Genomic DNA, 15,634 nt, shown 5'->3' with positions numbered 1-15,634 from the left:
AAAAATTAATATTTATTTTAAAGAACTTTACTGGTTTATATTAATTATTATATTACTATTATATATTTTAATCGTCAAGTTCTTCTGGAGGATCAAAATCTCGTGTTTTAACTTCTGCATCCTCGCCATATTGTATGATATTATCGATTTGCAGCAGTAAATCCTGTATATTCTCGGTGTCTTCAATATTCAAAGGTATAAAACGAACAAGACTAAAAATAAATAAAAAATATAGTTTTTAATTAAGAAACAATTTTAGACTTGAAAAATTAATAGCTTCTAGAAAGCTGACGCTTAAAATGAGTTAGTAAATATTTTTTATTAATAAAGAAATTAAAGTTAAGTGAATTATTATTGGGCCAAAGATTTTCCGTTTAATTTTCAGCCACATTTACTTGCTAAACATTTAAAAGTATTTTTGAGTCTATCTATACAAATGAATTAACTCTAGAGATCTATAACTATTTAACACAAAAATTCTACATTATTTTTAATAGATGTTCTCCGGGCACCACATCATTACGATGTGCAAAATAACTTACCACATCGTTAAAACGAATGCCACTATGTCTGAATTTGGTATCCCAGTAAAACTTATACGACTATGTAATGTGACGTTGAGTAACACCATCAGCTCCGTTAGAATCGGGAAGAAACTCTCTAAGCCGTTTGATACCAAACGGGGATTCAGACAGGGTGACTCTTTGTCGTGAGACTACTTTAAACTAATCAGCAATTTTGAATACTACTAGGGAACAAGTCTCCACGCTTTTCCCAAGAACACAACTCCCTTATTCTGAATTACTTGGGAGACAGCTGTTTTGGAAACAACAAAAGTTTCAAATTTGTTTTGTTGAATTTTGGCAACCATGGCACTTTTTAATGACTAAAAGTGCGAAAATGAGCAAAACAAAGAAAAGAATTGCGTATCATATGTTAATTTAAAAGTGAAAATTGCATTATTTGTCAAAAATTTATGTAATGAAAATTTTAAATAATAGAAAATATTAATATAATTATTAATTAAAATTATTGTTTTAACTAAAATTTGAGTTCCTCTCCAAAACTCAAATTTATTTATATAGTTAGGATAGAAATGCCCTTAATATAATAAACTGTAAAAATAGTTTAGTGATCTCATAAAACTGGGTATACTTATGGATGCAAACTGTAGATTCTGTAAAGAGAATGAGGAGTCGGCCACACATGTGCTCTTAGAATGACCTTAGCGCAGGGCACGTTCGAAATAGCCTCCTAGCAATGTATATTCTTACGGAAGAGGCATTAAAACTATACTTTTTATAGACGCAACAGGGCTTAAAGACCTACTCTAAACCCAAAAGGGGGCATAATAGACCCGACGGTCGCGGGACTACATCCCCTAACAATAATAATAATAATAATAATAGTTTATGATTGTGCAGATGTTACAATAAAAAAAAGCAATGTTTTACCTGCGCATAATTGCAAAAGTTTATTTTAACTTATTCTAGGAATCCCATTCATTTCAAAATTTGGGTTTCTTTCATTATCCATTGTTTTAAATAACAATAGTTAATGCTTTAATTTGTGAAAAAAACCCTAGTGGATAAAATAAATAAATAAAAATTTAAATATATTAAATTTGTTATAATACTTTTATTAAAATAATAATTTTAATAAAATAGAGTAAATAAAAATTTAGTTTTATTAAATTTATTATAATAATTTTATTAAAATTAATCAACCCGTGTGGATAAAATAAAAAAATAAAAATTAGAAAATATTAACTTTATTATAATAATTTTATTAAAATATATTCAAAAATCTGATCATTATAAGTTACTTTCATATTAATAAAACTTTTTTAACACTTTTTTAAAAGGAAAGGGAACAAGACTCCCATTCCCATAATCTTCAGAATAGCAAAATTGGGAAAAAGGAAAAAACTCCCATTCCCATGCGATTCAGAATAGGCACAAATATTTGAATCGGTAATCCAAACAGAAGGTTTAAACCGCACTGTTACAATATTCTACAAAAGTGCAAAGTGCATATGCCGTCAGCGTGTCATTTTCAAACTTAAAAAAACAAGCGAAACAAATAGATCTTGTGATAAATGAGGATAAAACAAAAAACGTTCTGTCAATAAACAAATCTATTCAGCATCTTGGGACCCACGTTGACAATTTTAAGTTCGAAGTTGTAAAAGACTTTGTTTATTTGGTAACTAGCGTAAACACTTGAAAGCACATGTTACTTCTGGATAAGTAGGCTAACCCTTACTCGACAAACAAAAATTACGCTCTACAAGCCTCTTATCATACCTGCGGCTTCCCTGGGTTGATCATGTTAAGCGAATGGAAGAAAGTGCTTCATCTAGGCAGGTGTTTGGTGACCAACAATTTGGGGGTGCTAGGTACAACCAACTGGCGACAGCAAGACGCTGATCGGGCTGGCTGGCGGGTGTTACACAACGCAGCCAAGGACAGCTTACGTCTGTAATGGCCAACCAAGTAAGTATCGTTAAAATATATTTTACTAAATAGGCATTTGTGAATATTGTTGTAATTAAATGATGACTATGCTGTGTTTTCATTAAAATAGTACTAGATTGTGTCCTTGAATTTCAAAACAGAAACGCAAATGGAAAAAATTATATAATTTAAAAATTGTTTTAAATTAATAAATATTGTTTTTGCCAATTATATATATATGCTAATAAAAGAGCTATGTAACGATTAAAATTGTATCCTTGGTTCATAATTTTGAATAGATAAATTGCTTGTCTTCTTTAAAAAACGATATGAAAGAGCTTGGTTTTCAAATGCCGAAAATAAATATATAAATTTATATATAAGTATTCAATTTAAGTTTTTGTAATATTTTAAAATTATTCTCATACTTCTAGTAATGCAGAATAAATTTTAATTTACTGATACACGACAGACATTGCTGTGCCTCCATGATGTTTTGTATGTTCAAAATTACGCATATTATTATTAAAATAAAGAAAATTGTAAAATAAAAAAACTATTGGTTAAGTAGTTGAATTATTATACTATACTATTTGTTTACATTTACAAAACATAATAGGTATTAAGTAGACATTTTCTTCTTATCTAAGATATGAGAGTAGAAATAAACATTTTTTTAAAGTATTTATTTAATATCATATGGCATCACCATCAGCTGTATCTTGTTTTTCGTAATCCCAGACATTTTGTATTTGACTTAATATTCTGGATTTTAAGGGAAAGAAGTGAACGGGTTTTTTTTTAAAAAAGAGTTTTACACATATATTTTCTGTAGCCTTCAATATACTAAAGTTTGTTTTTATAGTTGATTTCCGATGGATACAAAACAACTCTTTATGGCTCGATCTGCCAAAGGATATGATATGTTGTGTGTTGATAATTTTCTATATCATTTTGAAAACAAGGGAGAGCATGGTTATCGCTGGGTGTGCAATAAACGCAAGGATAAATTTACCCCATGTAGATCACGCATTATAACTACCGTAGTAGATGGTGATGAATCAAATCACAAGGTTAAATCTGTTTTTGGACAACATACACATGAAAAGTGCTCTGTTGATGATGTTTTTAAGGTTTACGAAAGAAAACGTCAGGCAAACTTGACTGGGAAACCATGTACTTTAGAAGCAAAAAATTTAAAAAAAAAAATTAAACATAATGCCGATGAACACCAAATCAAAAACACCAATTCAAAAAATATTAAAAATTGTTTAGAAGAAAGCAATTGCAACCAAAATGAAGCTATAACATCAATTATTGAAAAATCACCTTGTGCCTTAACATATGACAACAAAGTAGTCTTATTTGATTTTGAGGTAAATTATCTTACCTAATTTTTCCTATAATCTTATAAGTAAAATACATTTGGTATATATTTAGGAACAAAAAACCTATATATTTAAAACCTCATACGGACGGTATATGATATTTGTTAATGGGTTTCTATATCGTTTAAAAAGTAAAAATCAAACTAGTAAGATATATTTATGGGATTGTGTACGCCGACGATTAGCATGTGAAGCATGTATAAAATCAACCCGCCTTACGAGTGGTCACCATATTTTAAAAGACAACTTAAACGTAAATCAACATAAACATGAGCCATACAGTCGAGAGCAAATATCGGAGCTCATAACCAAACAAAATTTGAAAATAGTTCAAGAATTCAGCAAGAATACAAATTTCAATAAGGATTGCATAGCTGTTAATACAGAAAAAAAGAGACGAACGACTGGAACACCATGTCTTTATGAACTTTCTCATGATCCCCTATCTATACTCACAGATAACGCAAAGACTATTAATGGAAAAACTAAATTTATTTTTTTGCCATCAGCTAAGGGAAATAAAGTACTTTGTTTGAAAAATCAAATCTTTCATTTCGATTCTCATAGTTCCAATAAAAATCGTACATATTGGACTTGCACATTACGTCGACATAAAGTTTATAAATGTTGTGCTCGTGTTACAACTCAAATGACATACGAGGGGCCAGTGATTGTTAAAATAACTGGCAAACACGCACATCCTGATAATTCACAAGATTTAAAACGACGTATTTATAAATACTTATTCCCAGAAAACGCAAATAATATAATAACAAGTACAGACAAAGTGTGGAAATCCCACTCCGAGACACAAGGCAACGATTTCAACGATATACTTGTCAAATCAAAGGAAGCGATTGAACGAAGAATCTGTAGAATTCGTACGAATATAAATAGGTATACATGTGTTATTTTATTAATTTTATATTGATTAAATTAAATTAAATATTTTGTACTAATTCATTTAGGAAAAATCATTTATTTAATGATGACGATAGTTCCGAAAACAGTTTATCAAGTTTTGAGAGTGAATTGGATTCGATATCAGATGAAGAACAGGATACACAAAAATTACCAACTAAGTTAGATGAGATGCGAGTTAAAGTACCTTGCATTTCTAACAGTATCGACTACTTACACCAGGAGAAGGCTGTATATGTTCAAAATAAGTCTGTCAATATATTTTCAAATGGAAAAGTATGTGTTAGCGAATTAAATACACAAAATAAGGAAATTGATAATAATTTAAGTCAAACGACAACTTCTGAGATAAATTCTAATATAACAATATTGCGATCTGCAAAAGGAGGAGAATTACTTTGTTTGGATGGTTATATATTTTATTCAAGAAAAATTATTGAAGGTCGCACATATTGGACATGCATTAAACGAGAAGATCATGATTTACACTGTAAGAGTCATGCAATAACAAGAAAGTCTAAATCAGGTCAAGTTAAATTAATTAAATTATATGGAAATCATTCACATACTGCTTGTAGCATTGATACAAAACAATCTCAACAAACGGAAGGAGAGCCACAAGCAAATATTTTATATACTGTACGAAATAATAGGTACGTATGACATTTATCAGTTATTCATATGAGAATTAAAATAATGTTATTATAAGCTAGTCTGATTTTATTTTAAACTAAAAGAGTAATAAAATATATAACCACTATATATCCTCAGTAAGTTCATATAAACTTTGTTGAAGTTATTTAAATCTGGCACCAGTAGCTGTAATATTTTTAAAATTGAGTGTTGACATATTTTAGTTTTCATATTAACAACAAAAGCATGTCAGGTTATATATAATCTATATGATGTATATATTATGTATATATTATACATAATATACATCGCATTAACATATTAAAGGATTTTTATAAGCTTTATCATTCTCAGGAACCATTTTCACTACACTACATGTCGAGTTAATAAGGTCTCATAATACTTCTTGTAATTTGGTATAACAATATCTAATTCATAAATAAACTCAGATCTTCCAACAGCGTTAGCCGAACTCTAATAAATAATAATATAATAAATAATAATAAATAACTTTTTTTTTAATAATTAAAAAATGGAAAAAAAGTACAATTCAAGATAAGCTTTGTTTATGCTGGCCTAATCTTTTTGTTGGGATGCAATTCGACAAGACTCGTCGAACTAATCAAGAATATTGGTATATATGTATGTTCCTATTCCTATTCTACTATTACAAACAACTCAGTGAACCTAAGTAATAATTAATACACAATTTTTTAACACAAACATACATAAATCCATATAAGAAAACTCCAACTGCAATATTATATCTGAAATAATTTTACACAAAACATTTAAACGTTGATCACACATAAATATATGAATGAGTATAGAGATAAAAACGTTATTATATGTTGTAAGAAACTTTTTTTAATACAAAAGCTCAAAAGCTTTAAAAATAATAAAATACCATCCGAATTTGAAAAAAGATCAAGGAACGTATGAAAAAAATATAAAAGATTACCGTACACATATATCGTTATGCACAAACAAATTATTACATTCTCACACGTTTAGAAATAGTAACTTGTTTAGGTTGAACATAGAAAGCTTTCGTGCTCTATAATATACAATTTTTCGTTTAGATTCTATGACAATCAGTAAACTCAAAGTTTCGGTATAGTTTGGTTGGTTGTGTTTAGTTTAAAGAATTGTAATGTGAGTGAAATAAATTCTGTTATAAAGTAAAAAATATTTTATAATTACAACTTAGTCTAAATAGAAACATATTCCATATCTAATAATACTAAAAAAAACTATGAAAGATTGTGAAAGAAATCAAATATAAACATTTTATTATGCTCGTTCTGCCGATAGATTAAAAAAGTTATAATAAATATACCGGAATGTTTGAAACACAAAAAAAACCCTGTTAGCGGTTCTAATCTGAAAATATGTCTTGGTATAGTCTCAATGATTACCTTTCAGAAGCATTTTAGTTACGACAAAACCAAAACAACTTTCGAAAAGAAAACTTGCAGAAAACTGGTTTTTTTAATATAAGCTTTTTTAATATAACAAACTATATTTAAATAAATTTTTTTATTTGTTTTTAAGTGTAAATATGAAGTTATATGCTGTGTCCGATGGCCCCCCTTCACTAGCTGTGCGAATGACCTTGGCTGCACTGGAAATACCTTACGAATTGATTAATGTTGACTATATAGCATCGGAACATATGACGGAAGAATACGCAAAGGTAAGGCAATGATGATCCCAACTATAATTAATAATACCTTATGGATTTCCATTGAGTTACTAAATCATTAATAAAAGTCAGTGGCGTAGCCAAGGGGGATGTATATATTAAAAAATATTAATATTAAAGTACTTATAAAAACAGTTGGCGTTTTGTGTGGAATACTAAAAAAATTTTTTTGTTTAAGGTTTTTTTTTACAACTTAATAAGTTGAATAAAATATATAGCAAATATACAGTTTTATTTATATAAATATTCATATGTATATAAATATATATAGTGATCAAAAAAGTTTATCTGCGAAATTAAAATTCAAAAAACTTTAAAAATCCAAAAGACAGTTTTTTGTTTTTGTTGTTATGAGAACAAAAATATGTCAGAATTGTATAGTTTTTATTATTTTTAGATTATATTGTCAAGAGGAACCTATATACTTGATCCCTCCTCAATAAAAACATAAAGCATAAAACATTTGAAATTAATAATTTTTTTCTTTTTATGCGATAAAGCTATTTTTAATACACCATATCATATAAATTTGTATGGAGATATGTATAAGATCTAAGCCTTATAATAATTTATAAAATTACTTTTATATTGTACATTACAGTTGAATCCACAAAAAGAAATTCCGGTTTTAGATGATGATGGTTTTTACCTTCCTGAGAGTGTTGCAATCATGCAATATTTATGCGATAAATATAAGGATAATAGTAGTCTTTATCCTAAAAATGTGGATGATCGTGCTATTGTTAATCATCGACTATATTTCAATATGAATTTTTATTATTCTGCTATATCAATGCACAGTATGGCTCCAATATTTTTCGATTATAAACGAAACGATATGACTTTAAAAAAAGTGAAAAATGCATTGGATGTTTTCGAAACCTATTTAACACGATCTGGTACAAAATATGCCGCTGCAAATCATGTAACAATTGCAGATTTTGCTTTGGTCTCAGCAACATTATGCTTGGAAGCAATTAAATTTGATTTATCACCATACAAATTAATCAAAAAGTGGTACGACAATTTCAAAAAAGAAAATCCAAATATTTGGAATATTGCTAACGGAGGTATGGAAGAAATAACTCATTTTGAAAAAAATCCACCGGACCTATCACACATGAATCACCCATTCCATCCAACAAGAAAAGCAAATCAATAAAATTTTTTGTAAATGTTAAAACACAATAAAATGTAATATATTTTTAATGCATATGTTTATTGATTATTTTTGACTTCTTTTTAAACGGAAAATTTTTAAAATTCAAATAGATTTTGAATTAAATCATTCAAAGTATAAGTGTTACGAAGCTTCAAAACCTCAGCGAAAAACGGAAAAAAATTTGTATTATATATTTTATGATGTAGGTTTGTAATAGTTTTTTTTAACTTAAAAATAACAACATCTATTTTATTTCTACATTTTAATTTGAAATTTGTTGTAATATACTGAAATTAAATATTTAAACCTATAAATAATTAATTCAATTATACTATAGCTGGTTGATGATTTCGTTCAAGTATAACAGAGCAAGTGAATTTCTTAATGAACTTTCACAGCAAATTAACAAAATTCAAAGTCAGAACATATAACTCAAATACGGCTTTAGGTCAATTGGCTAATTAACGCTGACTCTGAGCTTTAAATTTGACAGGTAAAATTTCTACCCTTAGTACTTGGAATCTATAAAAATTCTTTACGAATAATTAAGTATAAAAAATATTTCCTAAAATAATTTTGATGATGGGTATTTGGCTGTATGGTCGGTCAGCCATAATTTCAATTAATCAACTAATAAAATTTTGTTACTCACTATTATTCAAAAAGTTAAAAAAATATAATAAATTAAATAAAAAATAAATATCTATAACGAATTGTTTGCTTAAATTAAATTAAGAAACGTCTTGTCTTGTTTTTAGAAAAGTGGTATAAAACATAGTCTTCCTCATAAATTTTTCACTCACCTGAAGTCTTCTATTAAATTTCCAATTGTGGCAGACAATTTTCTATGCGATAGACCCCACATAGACTCTTCCTCTACATCACTTAATAAAGCTTTTGGGTCAGGCTCTATGTATCTTTCTAGTTTATTTCGTGCAGACTTATTTAATAAATCCATTTTCGTTAGTATATTTACATGCGGCATTTCCATATTTGCCATAACACTAAGAGCTGCCATTGTACCAGATATAAATTTAGCACCATCGATCATGAATTGTGAATCTACTAGAAAAACTGTACACACTCTAAAATTCCAAGATTCTAATAATTTTACAAAATCTTTTCCCATAGATAAATGTGTAAATAATTCAATTTGTCCAGGCATATCAAAAAGTATGTAATCATCATCTGGATCATTAAAATCATCAGAAGTTAATTTTTCTTTGAGCCAATCTTGATTTTCCATTAAATATTCAAGACAAAAAACCAAGCCACCATTTGGTCCGTAATGTAATTCCTCATCTTCCATTGCATCATCTAGCTGTATCAACTCGCGGATGTCTACAATTGGTTTGTAATCAAAATGTTCAGCCGCCGGATCCAAGTTGACAATATCAATAGTGCGTTTTGCGTCATATGCATGCCGTTGAAGAAAGGTGCAGTATGTAGACTAAAAAAAAAAATTTTAACTAAAATATAATTAATAATAATCATAACAATACATACCTTTCCACTCCCTGCAGGTCCTATTACAATTTGTGCGTATCTCATTTTCTAAACATTTAAAGAAATTTTATTTATATCTATTTTTATATCACAGTAAGCACGATTTTATATTCGTTAGTTGCCAGACTATATTATTGAGAAAAAATGTTTTTCAAATATCATAGGCATGCAATTTTATTAAATATAAATATTTAAAGGTATATATATATTTAACACAAAGTGATGTTTAGTGTATAACACTATTGTATAAATCATAATATTATATATTTTTTTCAAGTTATACATGCTAAATTTGTTCAATGTAAATGCATCTGGTAGCATTATTTTGTTATTTCTATAATTCACAAATAAACAATCTCGCTTTGACATTATATTGAGACGGGTTGGGAGTTTTAAAACGAAATTTGTATATTTTTTAAACTTATATTCTATATGAAAAGAATATTACACTTAAAATGCAAAAGTAAGTTTATAATAATGCCATTAAAAGGTTAACGTAATTTATCATTTAAAAAGTAGACTTTTAACGTATGATTATTCCACTAGGCAACAGCAAAAACAGTACAACCAATTTGACAACATGTTCATACCAATATCACCTCAAGCACACACAATGCCTCCTCCCTCTGGAGAACCATGGAGTTTGGAGGAAATGCCATGGAACTTAGCCACTACAAGCACTACAGCTAATAGCGGTGTAATGGAATTCACTGGAACTACAAATCGTGTTTCACTGCATCAGAAACGTAAATCAGGCTTACCTGTTGAGTCAAGGTAAGTTTTGTTTTATGAAATTCTATCGCTTTTCAAAATGTTTTATTTAGACCAACGAAGCAATATATATCTGAGGAAAAATTCACAGCGCATTTTAATGGATTGCATATTTCAAGTGAATATATACAAGACGAAAGTAACAATAGTGAAAACATGAAAAAATCTGCCGGAAAGTGTTTTACAAATCTAAGCTATCAAGATTATCAACTAACCGCTAAAGAACTAGAGCAAAAACTTAAAAATGCTAATCGCATAAGTGTATGTGATGAATTAAAAAAACTACAAGGGCCACAAAAAAATTCAACATTTTTACCACAAGTATTAATGAATAGATATGAAAAGCCCTGTACTGCATTAGTTCTTTGGAAGCCACCATCAACATTAGCACTACGTTCGTCACTGTCAACTGAGAACGACAACAAACTTTTTACTAACAAGAAAAATGATTTTGACTCTCCAGTTGACGAAGATTTTGAATCTGCAGATTCAATACTAGACCCAATTGAGTTTTCTGATAATAATAATATATTTACGGTAGACTTAAACAATCTAAAGCCAGATAGTATGGATGAAGATTTATAAACTTAAGTGATTGTGATTTTAAATATTTGATATATTTTCATTATTTTAAATTTTTTTTTATTATATTTGATGGCAAAGTTGATTTAAATTCGCTTATGCCACTCATTGATGTAGTTTAAAAAGGATGAATATTTTCGTAAGTGATACAAGTAAGTTTTCCTTTAACTGGAAACACTTTCTAGCATCGTTCATCGTTTCTTTATTCCACACTTTTTCGACAGTGCGTGAATGGGACTGAAGTGTATTTCCTTAATTTACTCATTGCGCACTGTTAGGAAATTATTATGATGGACTGATGCAGATATATTTTGTATGTAAAGTGTTTAAGCTGTATTTAACATAATAATGCTTATTTCTCAATTAATAATAATTTTATTAATAAAAACATAAAAATAAACACATGATGATATCTATATGATGGAAGTTTTCATTAATAATAATAATGATGATAACATTTTTTAAAGCATTAAATCGCTCTTAATAAAAATAAAATAACACTACACATTATTTTCAGTAGTTCATATTTTTAAATGTGTATTGAATAGTTACTAATTCGTTTATATTTGCATTGATTTTAACCGTACCGGAAGTTATGATATATGTATTTCCCATAAACGAGTAGAGTATTGAAAAACGCATAACTTTAAGATATATCTGAGAATGGTTCAAACTTTGATGCATGAAAGTGAATTAAACTTCATGTTGACAAATCGTAACTGGTTACTTTATATCAGTTGTCATTAAATTCGAACTGGACTCAATACACCTAGTATTTTTCAACCGAGCTACTGTCTCGGTTAAACTGCTAGCTACGTCAAATTCGATGCAAGCCAACCAATCAACTTTTCAGGTAGAATAAATGTGAGCTAAAGTAATTGGTGTTGCACTAGGCCCCAAACTAAGAAATCGTATATCTACAAAACGTACACATTTGAGTCTGGTTTTCTAACCTACTATTAGATCAGAGGGGTTTGCTATAATCAACCCAAATTTAATGCACATTTAATGTGCTTAATGAGGACTCACCAATTAGCGTAACGCTTAATTACTCTAGACCTCTAAATGTTAGCTTCGCCAGCCCTGAGCTTAAATTGCAGTGTTGAAATAGTATTATCCCATCTACTACAGGAGAACCTATAGGCTTCTTTCAAGACTTCAACATTATTTTATTGTTCCCGCGGATTTGAATAAAGCAGAGAAACTATTTCGCAACATAATGGATAAGTCAGCTGGTACAGCCATTACCATAGGTAGAACAAAGGTATTAAAGCGAAATTTTTCTATATAAATACAAAATATTAACAATCTAGACGAATGTCCATTTTTATTGCTGCAATATCTGTAGCATATAAAACATTTATATGATTTATTATTATTAGAAATGATTAATAATAAACTAAATAGTAAAATTTATACAACTAAGAAAATTATGGTAAGATGGTTCAGTTTTAATATTGGTTTAAAAATTTCCAAGGAAATCGTTTAGAGCAGGGTGTTTCAACCGTCGAGCCGCGGACTGCTGAAATATTGGATACTCGCCTTTAATGATATAAATTGTTGGAAAGATATGGAATATTTTTTCGGTTTAAGTACGTCTTTCTTAAAGTTAGAGTACTGCGTTATTCCCATCGTTTGAACTTTTTGATACAGTTCTTATATGAAAATAAAATAATTAAAATATCTTTGACCTAAATATGTTTCGTAAAGAGAGCATTTCAACTATCTAACTTAATTTCTTTCGTAAATAGTTTTATTTTAAATATTTAATATTATTTAAATATATAATAGTATTATAAGTAAAAAAAAATAGAGATACGAGCATTGGTTTTAACGAAGCTTAGATACATGAATATACATATTTCATTTTATGAATTTTAAATATAGTTTGGGGTCTCATTTATATGATAATATATATAGAAATAATAATATATATATATATATATAATAATAACACTAATAAGAACTGCTATAAAACTATATCTTAGGAACTTGTAAAAAGGATCATGTGAATACTGCAAGGTTTACTACAGTTCTTACTGCAGAAGTTGTGGAAACTTAGAGGTAAAGTAAACCATTTCTTTGTGAATGCCCGACTTTGCCGTTCAAATAGATTTCTATGGAGGTATTTCACTAACAGTAACGAAAAACCTATTAAATTAACCGCTAATTGAGGTAAATAAAAAAAATATGTGATAGCCTGTCATTGCAACCAACCATAGGTTATATTGGTCTGATTTCGACAAAGCCAATAAAGAGACTGCATTTCATTAATTATGGTTATGTTCAAAATTTAAAGTATATACGTTCAATAATATGAACAAAATTTTATAATTCTCTCATATGATTGTTGAGTGTTCACATCAGCTGTAGAATATTGTGGTTCAAATTTCGTCAATCCAACAAATGATCGACTGAATGAAATTGACAGATGGACAGAGCTGAATAAAGTCATCGATGCGAACTGATCAAGAATATACATACTTTATAGTATGTCCTTTAGTGAGTCATAAAAATCTTGACAAACCTAATATACATTACATTTTACATTTTTTTGTGTAAAGGGTGTAAAAGACAGTGACATTTTTTAATTTACATTTTTTGTTCGGTTAATCGCTCACTTATTATATATAGAGAATAAATGATAAAGTATATTTATAAACATGAGCCTGGTTCTATATAGGTGCAGAACCATTCTATATATATGTACAATTGCTAAGTAGAACTGACTCATTTTTACAAAAGCGAATACCGTTTTGATTGTGTTTTCTTATATGTATATATTTCATATATAAAATTGGATTAAAATATGGATTCCTCCTTATTTTCCGAACCATTCAGTTTTAGAAAATTATGCCATTTACGACTTTTCGTATATTTTGAAGCCGTTAGTGAAAATGTGTACCATATTAACAGAAACTACTCTATCTAAAATCCAGTCATTTCTATTAGGTATAAGAAATTCGATCTCTGTATCGAGGTTTCAGTAAGTGCAAATGTAGTACACTGAGATAGGGACTGACAAATCCTAATTCAGTATGATATCAATTATATCAATTATAGACCAGCAGAAAAGAGCATTGAGTCTGGTTGCCACTAATTTAGCTTGCGTTTTTACCAGAAGCCTAGAAGTAATCTAATGAAGAAAAGCGAAAAAAAAAACTTTTGTTGGGGTGGGACGTAGAGTTCCAGTAATTTGCATGATGGTCATACTTATTATTTAAGGAAGGTGCCTAATAATAATTTATTTCTCTAGTTTGTCAATGGTGTAACAAAATATTCAACTGAATTTATAAACAATACATACTAGGTCTGTTCCACGAGCTACTCGTAGTAACTTTGAGTAACACTGTGTATACACAAGTGCGATCCATCAGCAAGTTTTCGAGTAAAGAAGTGCATCTGAGAGAGCGTAACATCTTTGTCGAAATTTGAAAATGCTACATAGACTTTATTCGTACTTTTTATTTCAAGTAAATTTGTGTGATGTATGAATCAACAGTTTTGGTTTGAATTTAAATTTTTGTTTTGTTTTTTTGCGCGGCACTGGTGTTCTCATCAGATTTTACACTAAGATGTACCATGAAAATCTGTATAAAGAGTGTAATTTGGCAATTTATTTGTGTTACACTCTCAGTTTGTACTTTACTTGTGTTTTGCTTACATTAAGACTGAAAAGTTTTCGGAAATTCTCATTTAAAATTCGCGCGCTGTATATTTTTCGATATTTTAAGTTTATGTAGTTTGGCAGCACTGTCCTTATTTACTATGCCAAAAATGAGCGCGATCTGTCAGACAGTTCGTTTACGGCAGCTGTTGAAACCAGTTCACCTCAGTAGTGCGTTGCGAAATGTCTTTGACGGTCGTACGACCGTCCTGAAAAGCTTTGTACCACTCATAAACTTGAGTTTTCGATAAAACTGATTCCCCATAAGCCTTTTGTAGCATTCGCAACGATTCTGCACACGAAATTTCGTTCGAAACACAAAATTTGATGCAAACTCTTTGTTCAATATTTTTTTCCATTGTTTTTTTCGCAACGCACTACTGAGGTGAACTGGTTTCAACAGCTGCCGTAAACGAACTGTCTGACAGATCGCTCTCATTTTTTGCATAGTAATTGTCCTTAATTGCTGCCAAACTACATAAACTTAAAATATCGAAAAATATACAGCGCGCGAATTTTAAATGAGAATTTCCGAAAACTTTTCGGTCTTAATGTAAGTTTTTCTACAAGCTCGTGGAACAGACCTACTATATGTTTTTTTCCTGCAATTTATTTGTGCAATTTAAAATATATTTTATTTTATGTTAATGCTTCTAATTTATAATTAGAACTTAAAAAATTCAAAGTATTAACAATTTTTTAAAAAACTAAAAACCTTGTAAAAATTTTATATTCAATTACCTAAAAACTACAAAGCATCAAAAATGTTGCCTGAAACCCTGGTTTACTACTATGTACTGGGTGATTAAAATTCTGTGTTCTTTGGTTCAAGCTTTGCTATGC

At 29.0% G+C, this 15,634-nt stretch overlaps 3 protein-coding genes across 6 annotated transcripts; 2 read left to right on the top strand and 1 right to left on the bottom strand.

Annotated features, from left to right (window-relative positions):
• Nucleotides 1-21: 21 nt before the first annotated feature.
• LOC119679824 (GPN-loop GTPase 3) lies at nt 22-9,912 on the bottom strand. The gene is made up of 3 exons (XM_038092393.1): nt 9,772-9,912; nt 9,069-9,715; nt 22-212 (listed from the first exon to the last, which is right to left on the bottom strand). The coding sequence occupies exons 1-3, from the start codon at nt 9,814-9,816 to the stop codon at nt 68-70; spliced, it is 837 nt and encodes a 278-aa protein (XP_037948321.1). The 5' UTR covers nt 9,817-9,912; the 3' UTR covers nt 22-67.
• On the top strand, nt 3,049-8,316 carry LOC119679823 (glutathione S-transferase 1-1). 4 transcript variants are annotated; one of them, XM_038092390.1, is made up of 6 exons: nt 3,049-3,075; nt 3,322-3,832; nt 3,897-4,741; nt 4,813-5,418; nt 6,953-7,094; nt 7,705-8,316. In XM_038092390.1, exons 2-6 carry the CDS (start codon nt 3,332-3,334, stop codon nt 8,263-8,265), a joined length of 2,655 nt encoding a protein of 884 aa, XP_037948318.1. In that variant the 5' UTR covers nt 3,049-3,075; nt 3,322-3,331; the 3' UTR covers nt 8,266-8,316. The 4 variants fall into 4 exon arrangements, with proteins under 4 accessions (XP_037948318.1, XP_037948317.1, XP_037948320.1 ...); XM_038092389.1 differs by lacking the exon at nt 3,049-3,075 and having other exon boundaries at nt 3,194-3,832; XM_038092392.1 differs by lacking the exons at nt 3,049-3,075; nt 3,322-3,832; nt 3,897-4,741; nt 4,813-5,418 and adding an exon at nt 6,447-6,553.
• A 146-nt stretch (nt 9,913-10,058) lies between the features above and the next one.
• Nucleotides 10,059-11,533, top strand: LOC119679826. Its single transcript, XM_038092394.1, has 3 exons — nt 10,059-10,234; nt 10,318-10,545; nt 10,596-11,533. Exons 1-3 carry the CDS (start codon nt 10,227-10,229, stop codon nt 11,125-11,127), a joined length of 768 nt encoding a protein of 255 aa, XP_037948322.1. The 5' UTR covers nt 10,059-10,226; the 3' UTR covers nt 11,128-11,533.
• Nucleotides 11,534-15,634: the final 4,101 nt, after the last annotated feature.

Source organism: Teleopsis dalmanni, chromosome 2 (genome assembly GCF_002237135.1).
Source record: "Teleopsis dalmanni isolate 2A chromosome 2, ASM223713v2, whole genome shotgun sequence".
In the NCBI taxonomy this organism is placed as follows: Eukaryota; Metazoa; Arthropoda; class Insecta; order Diptera; family Diopsidae; genus Teleopsis; species Teleopsis dalmanni.
The sequence above is the reverse complement of the archived record's forward strand: the minus strand, read 5'-3'. Positions and strand labels throughout refer to the sequence as shown.

Bases quoted from the DNA above. Each gene is read 5' to 3' on its own strand.
- LOC119679823 (XM_038092390.1), top strand. From the start codon at position 3,332: ATGGATACAAAACAACTCTTTATGGCTCGATCTGCCAAAGGATATGAT. The intron at 5,419-6,952 runs GTACGTATGACA...TTTGTTTTTAAG, and splicing joins TATACTGTACGAAATAATAG to TGTAAATATGAAGTTATATG. The intron at 7,095-7,704 runs GTAAGGCAATGA...TGTACATTACAG, and splicing joins TGACGGAAGAATACGCAAAG to TTGAATCCACAAAAAGAAAT.
- LOC119679824 (XM_038092393.1), bottom strand. From the start codon at position 9,816: ATGAGATACGCACAAATTGTAATAGGACCTGCAGGGAGTGGAAAG. The intron at 9,716-9,771 runs GTATGTATTGTT...TTTTTTTTTTAG, and splicing joins GACCTGCAGGGAGTGGAAAG to TCTACATACTGCACCTTTCT. The intron at 213-9,068 runs GTGAGTGAAAAA...ATTTATTTTTAG, and splicing joins AATTTAATAGAAGACTTCAG to TCTTGTTCGTTTTATACCTT.
- LOC119679826 (XM_038092394.1), top strand. The intron at 10,546-10,595 runs GTAAGTTTTGTT...TGTTTTATTTAG, and splicing joins GGCTTACCTGTTGAGTCAAG to ACCAACGAAGCAATATATAT.